This window comes from Furipterus horrens, unplaced genomic scaffold, assembly GCF_987537825.1.
Source record: "Furipterus horrens unplaced genomic scaffold, mFurHor1.1.pri manual_scaffold_4, whole genome shotgun sequence".
NCBI lineage: Eukaryota > Metazoa > Chordata > Mammalia > Chiroptera > Furipteridae > Furipterus > Furipterus horrens.
Window position 1 is genome coordinate 150,569,269 of NW_028327174.1, and position 14,691 is coordinate 150,583,959.

The window sequence follows — 14,691 nt, forward strand, 5'->3', positions numbered from 1 at the left end:
TTTAACTTTTGACATTTTGATTATTATGTGTCTTGGAGTGGTTCTCCCTGGGTCCAGTTGTTTTGGAACTCTCTGTGCTTCCTGGACCTGTAAGTCTATTTCCTTCCCCAAGTTTGGGAAGTTCTGCTTTATTATATTTTCACTTAGTTTTTCAATTTCTAGTTCTTCTTCGCCCTCTGGCAATCCGATAATCCGTATATTCAATCTCTTATAGCTGTCCCAGAGGTTTCGGATCCTCTCATCATTTTCCTTGCTTCCCATTTCCTCTCTCTGCACTGGTTGACTGTTTGTTCCTTCTCTATGTTCTGGTTTGTTGATTTGAACTCTGGATTTTATTTCCTCACCATCTGTCTGTATGAGGTTTTGTTTCTTTCAGTATGAGTGTTTTTTCAATTCTTTCTCATCTTTTTCCAGATCTTTTGTTAATTCTGTAAGCCACCTGATAACAATGGCCCTTAACTGAGCCTCTGACAGGTTTCTTATTTGTTCATCTGTCAGGTTCTTTATCTGTTGCCTGGTGAGCTGCGCCACCGGGATTTCTATAGTTGTCTGCCTCATTTTGACAGATGTGTTTTGTTTTCTTGGGCAGCTATAGGGGACAGTGCCTGTGTACTCGTCACAACCCAGCGACCGGCGGCGATCCGCAACCTTTCTCGCCGCACTGTCGTGCTTTGTCGTCACTGCCCAGCGACCAGTGGTGATCTGCAACGTATTTCGCAGCGCTGTGGCGCTTTGTGTGGGGGCGGTGGTCCAAGATGGATTCCTGCAGTTATTCTGCTAGAAGACCGGGATCCGTCCTCCCGCCCTCTGGGCCTCACCGTTCGAGGTGATATGGTGGCTGCTTTTCCCAGCGTTGGGGTCGCAAGCTGCCGGGGTTAAACTGCAGCTGAGATTGCTCTCCCTGCCGCTGTCCCTAGTGCTACCACAAACAGCTCCGCCCCCTTTCGCTCTTCTTACCTGCCCAAAGGGCGCCGCTGGTTTATAACTTTGTACGTTGGGCTTCTGTGTAGTTTTATTTTCTGGAATTTCTAGTTATCTTTTGTTTTGAAGTAGTTGTATTCCTCTCTAGTTGTAGAGGGAGACCAAGCGTGTCCGTCTAAGCCTCCATCTTGGCCGGAAGTCTCAGATTTTATTATTATTATTATTATTATTTTCAGATTTTATTATTTTTTATGTCCGAGTAATATCCCATTGTATGTATCAGCGATTTTCAACTGGTGAGCTGCAAGAATTTTTAAAACATGCAGTACACGACTATTTAGTGAGGGGCACTGACCTCTTTTCCCTTAGATTGTCAAATAAAAAGTGACAACAGCCAATACAACAATAGCCTTCCATTGCGAATGAATCAAAATTATACCTACTTTTTTGTCAGATTGGCAAAAAATATAGTTTTTGGTGTGTCACAGAATTTCAGTAATTACTTTATGTATGCCATGAGGTGAAAAAGGTTGAAAATCGCTGGTATAGGTGTAACACATTCTTCTTTATCCATTCATCTATTATACAGATGGGACTATATCAAACTAAAAAGCCTTTGCACAACAAAGGAAGCTATCAACAAAACAAAAAGACAATCTACTGAACAGAAGACGATATTTTCCAAAAATACTCCTATAAGAAGTTAATATTCAAAAATTATGGACTGATTCTTTGTAAGAGATTTAAAGATTCTCGCTCACAACAACGATGAGGATATTTTGTAATTTATTGTATTGTAGTCTGATACCTTAATGTCAGATTACAAGGCCTATGTTATATTCCCAAAAGATTTCAGCCATTTGGTCTCCTCCTCCCTCCATAGTCTTGTCTTGACTATGCTTCATACCCTACCTTCCACCACACAGGGTAACCAACCTGTTCTCAGAAGAAGTCCTGAACATTTCTACCCCTTGCACTGGCTCCCACAGCTCCTCCTACATGCAATGCCTTTCTCTTCATCAACATCATTTGAAATATTACTCATCCTTAAAGATCCAACTCAAACACTACCCATGAAGATTTTTCTCCCGCCAACACCTCATTTGGCATCTTTTGCCAATGTGTTTTTACACTGCTTTGTAGTTCTTAGTTTAGTAGTTCTTTGTAGTTTTTAGTTTTTTTCCAAATTCTTATATAATCCTTCTTAATAATTAGTTCAAAAGGGCTTACAGATCTAGCAAACCCTATAATATCTTTATTTTAATCCCCTCATTTGGGCAGCATTTAGATCTGTGTTAAGATTAAAACCCACATGTATGTCTCCCATCTGAGTGCAATGACTTCGATGGTTAAAGCCTAGTTTCTTTCCACAATAACTATTTGTGGAATTTAAAAAATTGCTTCAGTATTCTCTCGCACAGTCTAAGGTTCAGGCTGACTCATCCAAAGGATATCTGGCTATGTCCAATCAATTTGTTCAGAACAGCTCATGAGTGACTGTTAAGTCGTAGTTAGAAGACTGACATTTAACCTAAGCTAGCCAGTCTGCTCCTAAGAGGGCTTTGGGCATGTGTGGTTATCACAAACACTCAAATATTAAATGCTTTGCAGTGCGGAGGAAAGCCCTAATAAAAAGAGTTGTGACATTCAAAATACCATTTGTTCACCCCCACCTACCCCCGTTGTGGCAGATTCTAACCAATTCACATCACAAAATACTTTAAGAAAAAACAAAACCCAACAATATGGTTTGGCAGAAAGAGGGAAGCTCCTAAAACTCACTTTGAAATCACATGCAGAATGTTCTAGGCATGTTATCAGATAGGCAAAGCTGACTAAGTTAGATGATACCTGGTTGCTGAAACAAATTTTCACATTATTGTAGATGAGGCTGTAACATGATGTAACCTTTTTGAGGACTACAATACTTAAAAATATTATAGTGCACATTCCTTTTGACCTAGTAATTTCACTGTAGAAACTCCTCCTGTGGATATATTTACACAAAGACTCAAAGTTGCATGAGCAGGAGTATTCATTACAACATTGGTTGACATCACAAAACATGAAAACAATCTATATGTTCATCAATACAAGTATGGTTAAATAAGCATTGGGTACATCCATATCACAGTATGTGACCTTATGGAATGAGCACCAAGACATATTAGGTAGAAGAAAGTGAAACATGTTATGTATGATATCCATTTTCCTTTAGAGTATATAACTTCTACATGTACACACACAGGGAATTGTTATTTAATTGTGATATGAACAAATTTTAGTTACCATGGGTTAGTTAAATAATACCAGTCCCATATCAACATGGTTCCAATTTCAGTTACTGCAGTGTATAAATTGTGAGTCATTGGATAAAGTACAAATTTCACTGCTACCTCTTTGGTCCACAAATCACTGCATAAATAATAGGTGCTCACCATGATCACTGACTACTCACTAAGACCTCTTCCTTCACTGTCTTTTGGTGATCAGTCACTGCACATTTGTTATTCAGTTCATAGACAGCAAAGCAAGTAGTTCTTTACCTCTTAATCTCCCAGGGATAGATCCACGTGACATTTTGCAAAAATGAGTGATCCAGAGAAGAAATTTGGTGCAGCAAAGGAAAGAAGAGTAAATATGCATTGCATTAAATGGAAATAATAGAAGAAATACCTGACTGTGGGAATGTAGGCACTGCCACCATTTTAGAGACTAGTGATCTGCAGCAGGAGGAATTTAGTGAAAGCCCACTTACCCACATAAGGCACAGGTTGTGAGAAAAAAGGTGTCATAGAGGAAGTGATACCAGAAAAATAGTTTATATTAAAAGAATCCTTGGAATTATTTCATAATATTGAAAGCATAAAGGATAAAATGTTGGAAACGGATCCAAATTTAGAAAGTATGACAATTTGACAAGGTATAGAAAAGATACTCTCTTAATCACATCAAGTTATATGACGAAAACTGGGAAAACATTCTTACTAAATTTTTTACAAAGAAGCATAATATTGATACTTTAATTATCAATGTTTCTAAATAAACAGTTTTAGTATTTTTGTTTTTCCTACATTAATAACCAACCATAAGAGAGTTTTTAATATTTTAACAAAAATTGTTAAATAGTTGTAATTTTACTCATTATTTTTAAGATCATTTTGCGCACTGGCCTGGTGGCTCGGTTGGAGCATTCTCCAGTACACCGGAAACGTTGTGGTTGGATCCGTGGTCGGTATAAATGAGAGGCACCCAATCTACATTTCTCTCTCTTTCTCTCTCTATTCCCCTTCCTCTCTTTCTAAAATTAAAAATAGCTTGTGCCCTGCGTACAGCCCTTCAGCAGGTAGCTTAGCACTGCCCGAGGGCCGGGGCTGCGCGTGACTGCTGTCTACGGAGGAAGGGTGAGTCTTTGTGCCTCCCGAGGCCACAGCTGGAGGTGCAGAACCTGGACGCCTGCGCTTTGGGGCCACTGCTCCCGCTTTTTTGGTCATAGTTGGGAACAGCCATCTGCCTAGGAGGTCCTCCGCGACCTGCATGATGAGTACCAACGAGGACCAGGAGATGGAACTGGAAGCATTATGCTCTAAATATGAAGGAGATGAAAGTTTCCTAGAATTAAGTCGTTTGACTTCAAAATAGGATAGGTGAAAATGGTGATCCCAAAGCCTTCTTAAAAGAGATTTCCTGGACAGAAACATATCCCCAAAAAACTCCAATTATATCTGTGAATGCTTTTTTAAACAACGCCATATCCTCAGCTGTAAAGCAGAGCATATTAGGCAAGTTACAGGAAGCAGTGGAAGTCAATCTTGGCACCGCTATTTACCTACACATTGTTCGAATATGCCAAGGACCATGAAGAACAGTTTGTGTAGAACCACCATCTATTACTTCTACAACAGCCATAAGCAACAGTATTTCAATTGAAACTCCTAATATAGCCCCATCAAGTAAGTAAAAAAACAAGGGAGAACAACTTTGAAAAACCCAGAAATGTAAGCTGGAAGATAAAACACATCACAAAGGAGAACTTCCTCGAGGATGGAATGGGGTTAATGTGGTGAAGCATTTGAGCAAAACTGGCTTTAAAGATGGTGAAGAACAATTGGAATTGAACCAAGGGAAGAACATCCTTCAAAAAGTAAGCTGGGTTCAAAATCTTTTGTTACCCTTTTCTGGTATTGAGGTGGCTTTATATATATTTTAAAGATTTTATTTATTTATTTTTAGAAAGAGGGGAAGGGAGGGAGAAAAAGAGGGAGAGAAACATCAATGTATGGTTGCCTCTCACAAGCCCCCAACTGGGGACCTGGCCAGTAACTCAGGCATGTGCCCTCACTGAGAATCGAACCTGAGACCCTTTGGTTAACAGGCTGGTGCTCAATCCACTGAGCCACACCAGCCAGGGTCAGGTGGTTTCTTATAAAACAATTTTTTGTATGTTTCTTACATAAAAATTTTTTAAGCTGAAATTTCATGAAGATATTGGTTGTATTAAATTTTTTTCACAAGCCTGACTTAATAAAAGGTGAAAATGTTTAGTATACTTTGGAAACCTTGTGAGCTTTGTCAATGGACAAATATGGAGGATAATAAGTAATCAATGTTAATTTCTATGATCTTATTCTAGTGGATGTGATCATTAAAAAAAAAAGAAGTATGGCCCTAGGTGCTGTGGCTCAGTGGATTGAGCATCGGCCTGCGAGCCAAGTGTCGCTGGTTCGATTCCCATTCAGGGCACATTACTAGGTTGCACGTCAGGTCCCCAGTTGGGGGCGCAAGTGAGAGGCAACCACACAGTGATGTTTCTCTCCCTCTCTTTCTCCTTTCCCCTCTCTCTAAAAATAAAATAAACAAACAAATTAATTAATTAATTAAAAAAAAAAAGAAGAATGAAGCTTTTTCAAAATCTCCTGCCCTAGGAGAATAGAATATGAACTAACAATTATTCCACAGCATGCTCCACACTAGCAGGCTTCTCATCTTTAAAAAGTGTTCATCTCTTTCTCTTAATTACTGAGGCATAAATTGCTTCAGAGAAATTTAAATACTGGTATTTGAGCTTTACAGATAATATTCTTTGTAGTTTCTTTTCATTTTTCAAGGGTGAATGGCTTCTTTTTAATAAGTGAATATTTGTTTTACTTTTCTCTTGGTTTGGGTCATGATGTTTGATCATGAAAGATTCTCATGGCACATGGACTAGGAGAATAGAAAAACAAATCTGCCAAGTACACTAGAAAACGTCTGAGCAGAATTGCTGTTTTCTTTTGAAAACATTTCTCTTTGCTGCATATACCAAGATGGTAGTAAAAGATGCCTTAATATTTAATTTTTGTATTGTTGGAGACAATGGTTTTAATTTATTTCTATTTATCTGCAGAAAAATAGAATTAAATTAATAAAAATATACCAACTTTCTATGGTTTCAACTTGCACAATTATCTTTATGGTCCAGGACTACTGTGCACAGCAGGGAGCAACTGTCCATATAAAATACAAATATATGTACATACACATACTTATAAAAATGAAAGTATATACAAGAAATTGTTAGCAGTGGTTACTGCTGAGGAATGGGGCTGAGAAAGAATGGTATAAAAGGGACATTTTATTTTCATTTTATACCCTTCTGAAATGTTTGACTATTTTTCCTTTGGAGGTCTTACTTTTTAATGTCAACTCTAATTAATCGTCGTCGGCAGCCGTCCGTCTCGAGAGACGATGGTGTAGCTTCTTAAGAGTATATCTGCACCGCCGAGAATGGCTGTGCAGTCTGACTCGGGAGTGACACAGTATCTGTCTCCTCCCGTGTTGAATCGACATCTTGCGATGATGCTGGAGTGTCCTCTCCAGTGAAGCTGAAGCTACAGAGCCTGGGCAGGGTGATATGGAGGGTCTGCTGTTGCCCATGCAGCAGACCCCCCCTCTCTTCGCAGCTGAAGGGTCCAAGGGAAAGACGGAGTCAATACAGCTTGGCTTCAGGTGCGCCGCAGGAGTTGCCGGTGTTGACTACAACGTCAAACCGCCTTAGGGACTCCGGCTCCGGATTTTCTGTCGGGGTTTACTCCCTTAGCCTTTCCCCTGAAGAGGTATGCCGCAAGGCAGCAGAGGTTTTTTGGAGTCAGAGTTTTCCTTCTCTGATGTGCCCTGACTGGAAGATCGAACCAGCGACACTTAGCTCGCAGGCCGACGCTCAATCCACTGAGCCAAACCAGCCAGGGGTACTCTAATTAATAAGATTAATATAAAGCCAAAGATAAGTTAATAAAACATTTGATCTGTGGTTTTAGTTCTTTTTCCCCTGCTGGGGGGATAACTGAAACCTTTCACTGAGAATTTCAAAAGAATTCATGACACCAAAAAGGTTAAAATCCATTGCTATAAGGTCACATTTATCCTATTCTCAAGCAGAAAGATTGCAGAATGTGCAGTTTCTACAGATATGAATGTGATCTGAGTTATTGATTTCATTTGTCTGTGGAGAGAATTGGCCTGGAAACAAGTCCAGCTGATGGTGATGTTCAAGTGCAATTTGCAAACAGATGCTTTAAACAAAATGCTTCCGCAGTGCCTGGTGACTAAGCATGCACCTGTTTAGATGGCTACAGGGTAGAAGCAAAGTGTGACCTTTTACACAACCTTGAAAGTTTGCTGCCTACCAAACAAAATGCCAAATACATGGCAGGGAGAATTTGGAGAAATAATGTTGAGTTTACTGATATATTTATCCTGCCAAGACCTAAAATACTCAGAATGAGGGATCCCACTGGGATTAGGCTAAGGATTTAACCACTGATACAGGATGGGCGACCAAGATTTGGTGTGAGGAAGTCCATAGGATGCACAGATCCTGACAGATGCCTAAATCCAGTTAAACAATAGGGTTCCATTTTCTATCACATTCCCTGAGGCTTCCTGGATAGATGAAGAGTTTCATCAGAAAAGGTCAGCTTATTCTAACCAGAAAAGGCTCATAAAAGCCTAGGGGCAAGAATGACCAGGTAATCCTGAAACATGTCAGATGTAACCCATCAGTCGGCATTTTATATGCATTATCTTATTTAACAATTAAAACCATTCTATGATGGTTGTTTTTATCACCCAATACCCTTAATTAGACATCTGAGGTTCAACTGAGTTCAAGAAGATTCAGTAGCTTGCCCATTACCCCAAATAGAGTAAGCCAGGACTTGAAGCCTAATTCCTGAAGCTAGGCACATACCGAGTATAAGCTGCACATTTTCCAAGTGTTTGAAAATGTCTTTGGGGACTTCCAGTCAAGATGGGGGCACTGGTAAACACATTTCCTTTCACAACCACATTAAAATTACAACTAAATTATAGAACAACCATCACTCAGAATCAGCAGAAATCAAGGTGAGTGGAAATCTGACACCTATGAAATTAAAGAAACCACATCCACCCAGATTAGTAGGAGGGGTAGAAACACAGAGCAGAAAAATTCAAGAACGATATCTTGGAAAGAAGCAATCCCAGTCCAACACCGGACCCTCTAGCCCAGGGTACCAGTGCCAGGAAAGTAAGTCCCCATAACTTCTGGTTGCAAAAACCAGCAGGGATTGAGTTGGTGGAAGAAACTTCTGGAGTCCCAAGTACTTTCTATTTAAGAACCCACACATGAACTTACTCATGAAAAGCAGTCTTACAGCCAAGATTGCTCTACCCAGCAAAGATATCATTTAGAATCAAAGGGCAGATAAAGAGCTTCCCAGGCAAGAAAAAAACAAATAGATTCATCGTCACAAAACTATTATTATATGTAATGTTAAAGGAACTTACTTAAGAAAAAGAAGATCAAAACTATGAACAATAAGCTTGGAGCAGCTAGAGGAGCATGAGACCTTCGCCCATTGTCCTTTACAAGATTACAAAGGGTCTTAATATCTGAGAGGGAGGGATAGTTATTTTTTATTGTTAAAATAATTAATTAATTACATATTTACTAAAAAAAAAAAGAAAAAGAAGAATATAAGAAAGGGTGAAGCGGGAAAGCTTGTATGTACAATCCATGGGTATGGACTTGGGGGGGATTGCTGGGGGAGGGATTGCTGGGGGAGGGAAATGCTGGGTGGAAGGGAGTAAAGGGGAGAAAGTTGGAACTATTGTAACAATATAATCAATAAAATACATTAAAAAAAGCAATAAATACATATCTATCAACAGTTGAATCTAAAAATCAAACTAAGCAAAGAAGAACAGAAACAGAATCATGGATACGGAGAGCATTTTGATGGTTGCCAGGTGGAAGAGGAGTGTGGGGGAAATAGATGAAGAGGTGAGGGGATTATGAAGTACAGATAGGTAGTTACAGAATAGCTATGGGGATGTAAAGTATAATATAGGAAATTGAGTAGTCAAAGAACTTATATGCATGACCCATGGACATGAGCAATGGTGTGGAGATTTGTTGTGGAGCAAGTGCGAGAACCAAATGGTTGGAGACAATCAAATTAGAATTTAAAGAGCCTTTATTAGCTGGCCAGCGACTGCCCACCCGTCCACAAGCCGGACTTAGGTGGACAGCCCTGACCTTAGGGATTGGGGTGTTTATAAAGCATTTCAGGTGCATTCTTGTTGCTGCAGGTGCAGAAATTTGGACAGAAATACAGCTTGTATAGACAAAAAATTCCCCACTATTCCCAGGTCATTGCTCAAAGGAAAGGGTCACTGCTCAAAGGAAAGGGTCACTGCTCAAAGGAATAACAGTTAGGTCAAGTTCCTTGTTCTGCTTGGTTTAAGCATACAACCATGGGGGTCTGGTTCCCGGGACCCAAGTTCAGCTGATGACCCTACTGGCTAGACGTCTAAGAAATACCCTTTAACATTCCCCACTGGTTGTAATGGACAGTTCAAACCTTTGAATCCTGAGCTTCGAGGGGGACATAATGACTTTTAAAAACTAATAGCTTGACAGCTTGGATACGCCACTTAATATAATTAGTGAGGCAATTAATTATACAGGGACCAATAGCTAGGGCTAGAAGTAAAAGAAGGAGAGGACCTGCGAGCACAGTTAGAAGTGTAGTGACCCAAGGGGACATGGAGAAAAACAATTCATACCAATTTTCTCCTTGTTTTCTGTCTTCCTCCCTGTCTTGTAACCGCTTCTGAAGCTGACTGAGACGGTCTCTTATTACTCCGGAATTGTTGGTATAGAAACAACAGGCTTCCCCTAAAGCTAAGCAAAGGCCTCCTTGCTTAAGGAACAATAAATCTAGGCCCCGCCTATTCTGTAGGACTACTTCAGCAAGCGAGCTTAAGGAAGCCTCTAGTTTACTTACACTATTTTCAACAGTGGCTAAATATTGGTCTATTTGGGTGCTAAGGTCTTTGAAGTTTTTATTTCCTGTTATGAGGGCTGATGTTCCTACGCAGCCAACCCGGCTACCCCTAAACCCAGAAACACTGGGACCAGGACGGGAGCGCGCTTGTACCGGCTGAGCCCTTCAAGTCCTAAATGTTCCCTACCCTGGCTTCCAGAATAGTAATAGACCTGTGGCAAGAGATGTGCCAAAATACAAAGTTCAGGGGAGCCAGAAGAGGTCTCAAGCAGGAAGTGGAAGGAAGAAACACATGGTGTTAAACCGCTTGTGCAAGCAAACCAGGTGCCTGCGGGAGCCACTAGGACTGCCTCTGTTACGTCGCTAGGGGGCAGTATAGTCCTCTGAGCACAGGAGTCCCGATAATGGGAAGCGGATAACTTATAGTCTGAGGATAGAAAACAGGTCCCCTGACCTTCAAAAGATCCTAAAGTAAGTCTGGGGGACCGACCCCACGAGCAATGGCCAGGCTGCTGGCTTAACTGAGGAAGAGTAAGGCTTTTGATGTCTTCCTCTCCTGTCCCTAGACTGCGGTTCGCTCCTAACCTGACATAGTAAGGGGATTCAGGGTTTAAACACAGCAAGCAGTCTCTTGTCATATTAGGGTGGGATTGGTTCAGGAACTGGAAAACAGTGTGTAGTGTTCTGTAAATTTGATTTTGTCCTTTTTCATTGGACGGGGTAGGAAGGGTCATGGTTTCCTTGGTCGGGGTACTCCCTACCCTCCGTCCTAGCATTAGGAATCGGTGGGGGCAAGGGCACTTTCGGCCATGGGGGAAGACCTAGCTCAGCTTTGGGCCCCACAGGGAGACTTAGTTGGGGAAGACGGCGCTTCTGAATAGTGAATAACACTCCTGGATCTCGCAGGCCCCAGGTTTTTCCCCCTTCCCAGTCATCTTGCCTGGGGGTGTGGAGCCATAGCTTGAAAGGGTTGCAAGCCCCCAAAGAGCACTCCCTCGGACTACCGGGACGATCAAAAGCAAGGGAGGGGTCCGTCTTTTTCCAGAGTGCTAAGGTTACACAGTCCCACTTAGGGCAGAAAAATTCCCCTTGGTTCTGGCACTGGGGGGACTCTGATAATGGGCACATATAGACCTGGACTGATTGTAGTTTCCTTTCCCCCTGTAGGGTCCCGCACCCTGGCCCAGTTACCCTGTTAAGCACTCCAGTGCAGAGGTGGGTGCCCATAGGACTTGGGGGTCTTTCGGCCCATCCTTGCCCCCAACTACCGGGGTAGAACTTGCTCCTGTGGAGAGAGCAGAGGCCAAAGGAAAACACTGGGGTCCCCGGGGTACTGATTTGGCTTACTAGTGCCCCATCAGTGGTCCTGTTACAGAAACAGGGGTGTTCCAAAAAACCCCAGAGTTTGCGGCTGGGCTGGGGGATGGAGAAAAGGAAGCAGCTTTTAGAATGCCTCTACATGCCGGAGGCTGGTGGCTAGTGTCTTTCTTATGCAAAATGACTTTATTGCATCCAAAGCCTCAGGTAGATGGGAGGGGACTTGAATCAGGGGATGGTATGGAGAAAGCACACATATCCTGCGTGAGGTTCTGTGAATGGTCAGAACTGGTTACTGCACCCGCTGCATCAGAAGACATAGTCAGGGATTTAAAAATAAGCGGCAGACATTTTAGGCAGGCTGACTGTGCGGATTTAACTAAGGCCGAGGCTGATTGCGGATTCGACTAAGGCTGAGGCTGACTGTGCGGATTTGACTGAGGCTGAGGCTGACTATGTGAATTTAACTGGGACTGACGATGCAGTTTTAAGGAAGGGCTGTACCTTGCTGCTTTGAAAAGGAACAGACTGACCATGTGGATTACAAAAGGACTAAGTATGCAGTTTATAAGGAGGCTGAGAATCCACGAGGTTCTGGATTAAAAGCTGGTGGACCCCATAACACAGACGAGGTCTCCCCAATCAGGATTGAATGATTGGCAGCTACTGGTAAAGCTGAACTGTGCTTGGAAAGTAGGGAAAGGGTTTCTCTGACTTTTCTAAAACTAGCCTGGTTTGGTAGGGGGGAGGCAAGGATATGTGTTTATGGGTGTTTTAAAGAACATAAGACTTAACAGAAATTCGCAAATAATTAAATCTATATAACTGTTAAATAAACCATTCTTTTTCTTTTCACTAAACTCTGGTATTGAGAGTTATAATTTTGGCGGCGGGCAAACGGGCCCCTAACTAAAGAGCCCGTGGGTTTGTTTTCAACTGGAGTAGCCCAGGGGTTCTGTAACAGAAGCAGAAATGTCTAGGCCTAATTTAGGCAAGAGTGGCGGTGGACGACGGAACATAATTTCATAGGGCGTGAACTGCTGGAAGTAAGGGGTACAGCGAGCCCTTAAGAGGGCAAAGGGAAGGAGTCCTAGCCAGTGTCCGCCAGTTTCTAATTTTAATTTGGTTAATGTTTCCTTAAGGGTCCTATTCATTCTTTCTACCTGTCCTGAACTCTGGGGCCTGTAAATACAATGTAACTTCCATTCAATACTTAGTGCTTTGCTGAGTTGTTGGGTGATTTGGCTTATGAAAGCCGGGCCATTATCAGACCCCATGGCTAGAGGGAGGCCAAATTGAGGAATTATTTCCTGTATTAATTTTTAGTTACTACTAAAGCTGACAGAGAAGGAAAACTCTGACTCCAAAAAACCTCCGCTGCCTTGCGGCATACCTCTTCAGGGGAAAGGCTAAGGGAGTAAACCCCGACAGAAAATCCGGAGCCGGAGTCCCTAAGGCGGTTTGACGTTGTAGTCAACACCGGCAACTCCTGCGGCGCACCTGAAGCCAAGCTGTATTGACTCCGTCTTTCCCTTGGACCCTTCAGCTGCGAAGAGAGGGGGGGTCTGCTGCATGGGCAACAGCAGACCCTCCATATCACCCTGCCCAGGCTCTGTAGCTTCAGCTTCACTGGAGAGGACACTCCAGCATCATCGCAAGATGTCGATTCAACACGGGAGGAGACAGATACCGTGTCACTCCCGAGTTGGACTGCACAGCCATTCTCGGCGGTGCAGATAGACTCTTAAGAAGCTACACCATCGTCTCTCGAGACGGACGGCTGCCGACAACTAAAGCTGACAGACCGAATGGGGTAGGCCTCCACCCAGCCCGAGAAGGTATCTACTAGGATTAGGAGGCATTGGTACCCTCCCCATGCCGGTGGCATTTCAGTAAAATCGATCTCCCATTTCTCCGGGAGTTTCCCCGCGCAGGCGGTGGCGAGGAGGTTGGGGGTCCTTGGGGGCTGGATTGACTGAAGCGCACTGGGGACACCACCGGCTCGCGTCCTTTGTTTCCTGAAACAACCTGGGAGTGAAGTAGGCTGATTGGAGGAGTTCAGCAAGCTTCGTTCCCCCCCCCCCCCCCCAGGTGAGTGCTTTGGTGAATTTGCTGGATTAGTTCTCCCCCAAGGGCCTCTGGGACTAGAATGAGAGTGTCTGGGAGGCATTTCCAACCACCTTGAGTGTCCTGGGCCTGCATTCTGACAGGAATTTCCTGATCCCTGGCTGAATATACCGGGGGTCCGGCAAGCACCCGTGGTGGAACTAGGGGCAGGAGCTTTAGGGGCCCCACTGGTTGTAGGGCCGCCTTTCTGGCCTCTCGGTCTGCGAAGGCATTTCCTTGGGCTTCCGGTGTCTTCACTACCTGGTGGCAGCCAAATAGCTGCAAGGAGATCAAGGGTTTCTTGGGCGTTCCTTATACATTTTCCCTCTGAAGTCAGGAGCCCTCTTTCCTGATATATGCTCCCATGGATGTGTACTGTAGCAAGGGCATACCGGCTGTCTGTGTAGATATTTACCCGCTTTCCCTTTGCCCAGCAAAGCGCTTGTGTTAATGCAATGAGTTCATCTCTCTGGGCAGATGAGCCAGGCCCCAGAGCTTGGGCCCAGATGACGGTGTCGCTTGCTACAACAGCAGCTTCGGCGTATTGGACTCCTTCCTGGACGAAGCTGCATCAGGATGGGTCAGGGGGAGGTCTGTGAGGTCCTCTCAGTAGTTGGTGAGGGCAGTGAGTACATCAACACAGCCATGGAGAGGTTGGTGTGGGTCATCATCTGGGAGGAGGGTAGCAGGGTTTAGGGCCGTTGACTGCAGGAACTTGACATGGTCTGGATCGAGGAGCAGAACTTGATATTGTACAATTTGCGCATTGGAGAGCCATCTGTCTGGGGGACTTCTCAATAAAGTCTCCATGGCATGTGAGATGATGACCTGTAGCTCTTGTCTAAACGTTAGCTTCGTAGCCTCTTTTACTAGCTGTGCTGTGGCAGCTATAGCCCGTAGACAATTGGGCCATCCAGCAGCTATTGGGTCTAGCCGCTTAGAAAGGTAAGCTACAGGTCGCTTCCAAGGTCCTAGGCACTGCGTGAGAACCCCCTTCGCTATACCTTTATTTTCCGCCACATATAGCTGGAAGGGCCTG

At 43.3% G+C, this 14,691-nt stretch overlaps 1 protein-coding gene and 1 pseudogene across 1 annotated transcript in view; one reads left to right on the top strand and one right to left on the bottom strand.

The window, feature by feature from the left end:
- Positions 1-4,415, bottom strand: part of LOC150013068 (speedy protein E4-like) — a 143,047-nt gene extending 138,632 nt beyond the window's left edge. Inside the window, 1 exon segment of the mRNA XM_090275207.1 lies at positions 4,255-4,415. Coding sequence (XP_090131333.1) covers positions 4,255-4,415 — 161 coding nt within the window.
- A 46-nt stretch (positions 4,416-4,461) lies between these two features.
- On the top strand, positions 4,462-14,251 carry LOC150013070 (RWD domain-containing protein 4 pseudogene; annotated as a pseudogene).
- Positions 14,252-14,691: the final 440 nt, after the last annotated feature.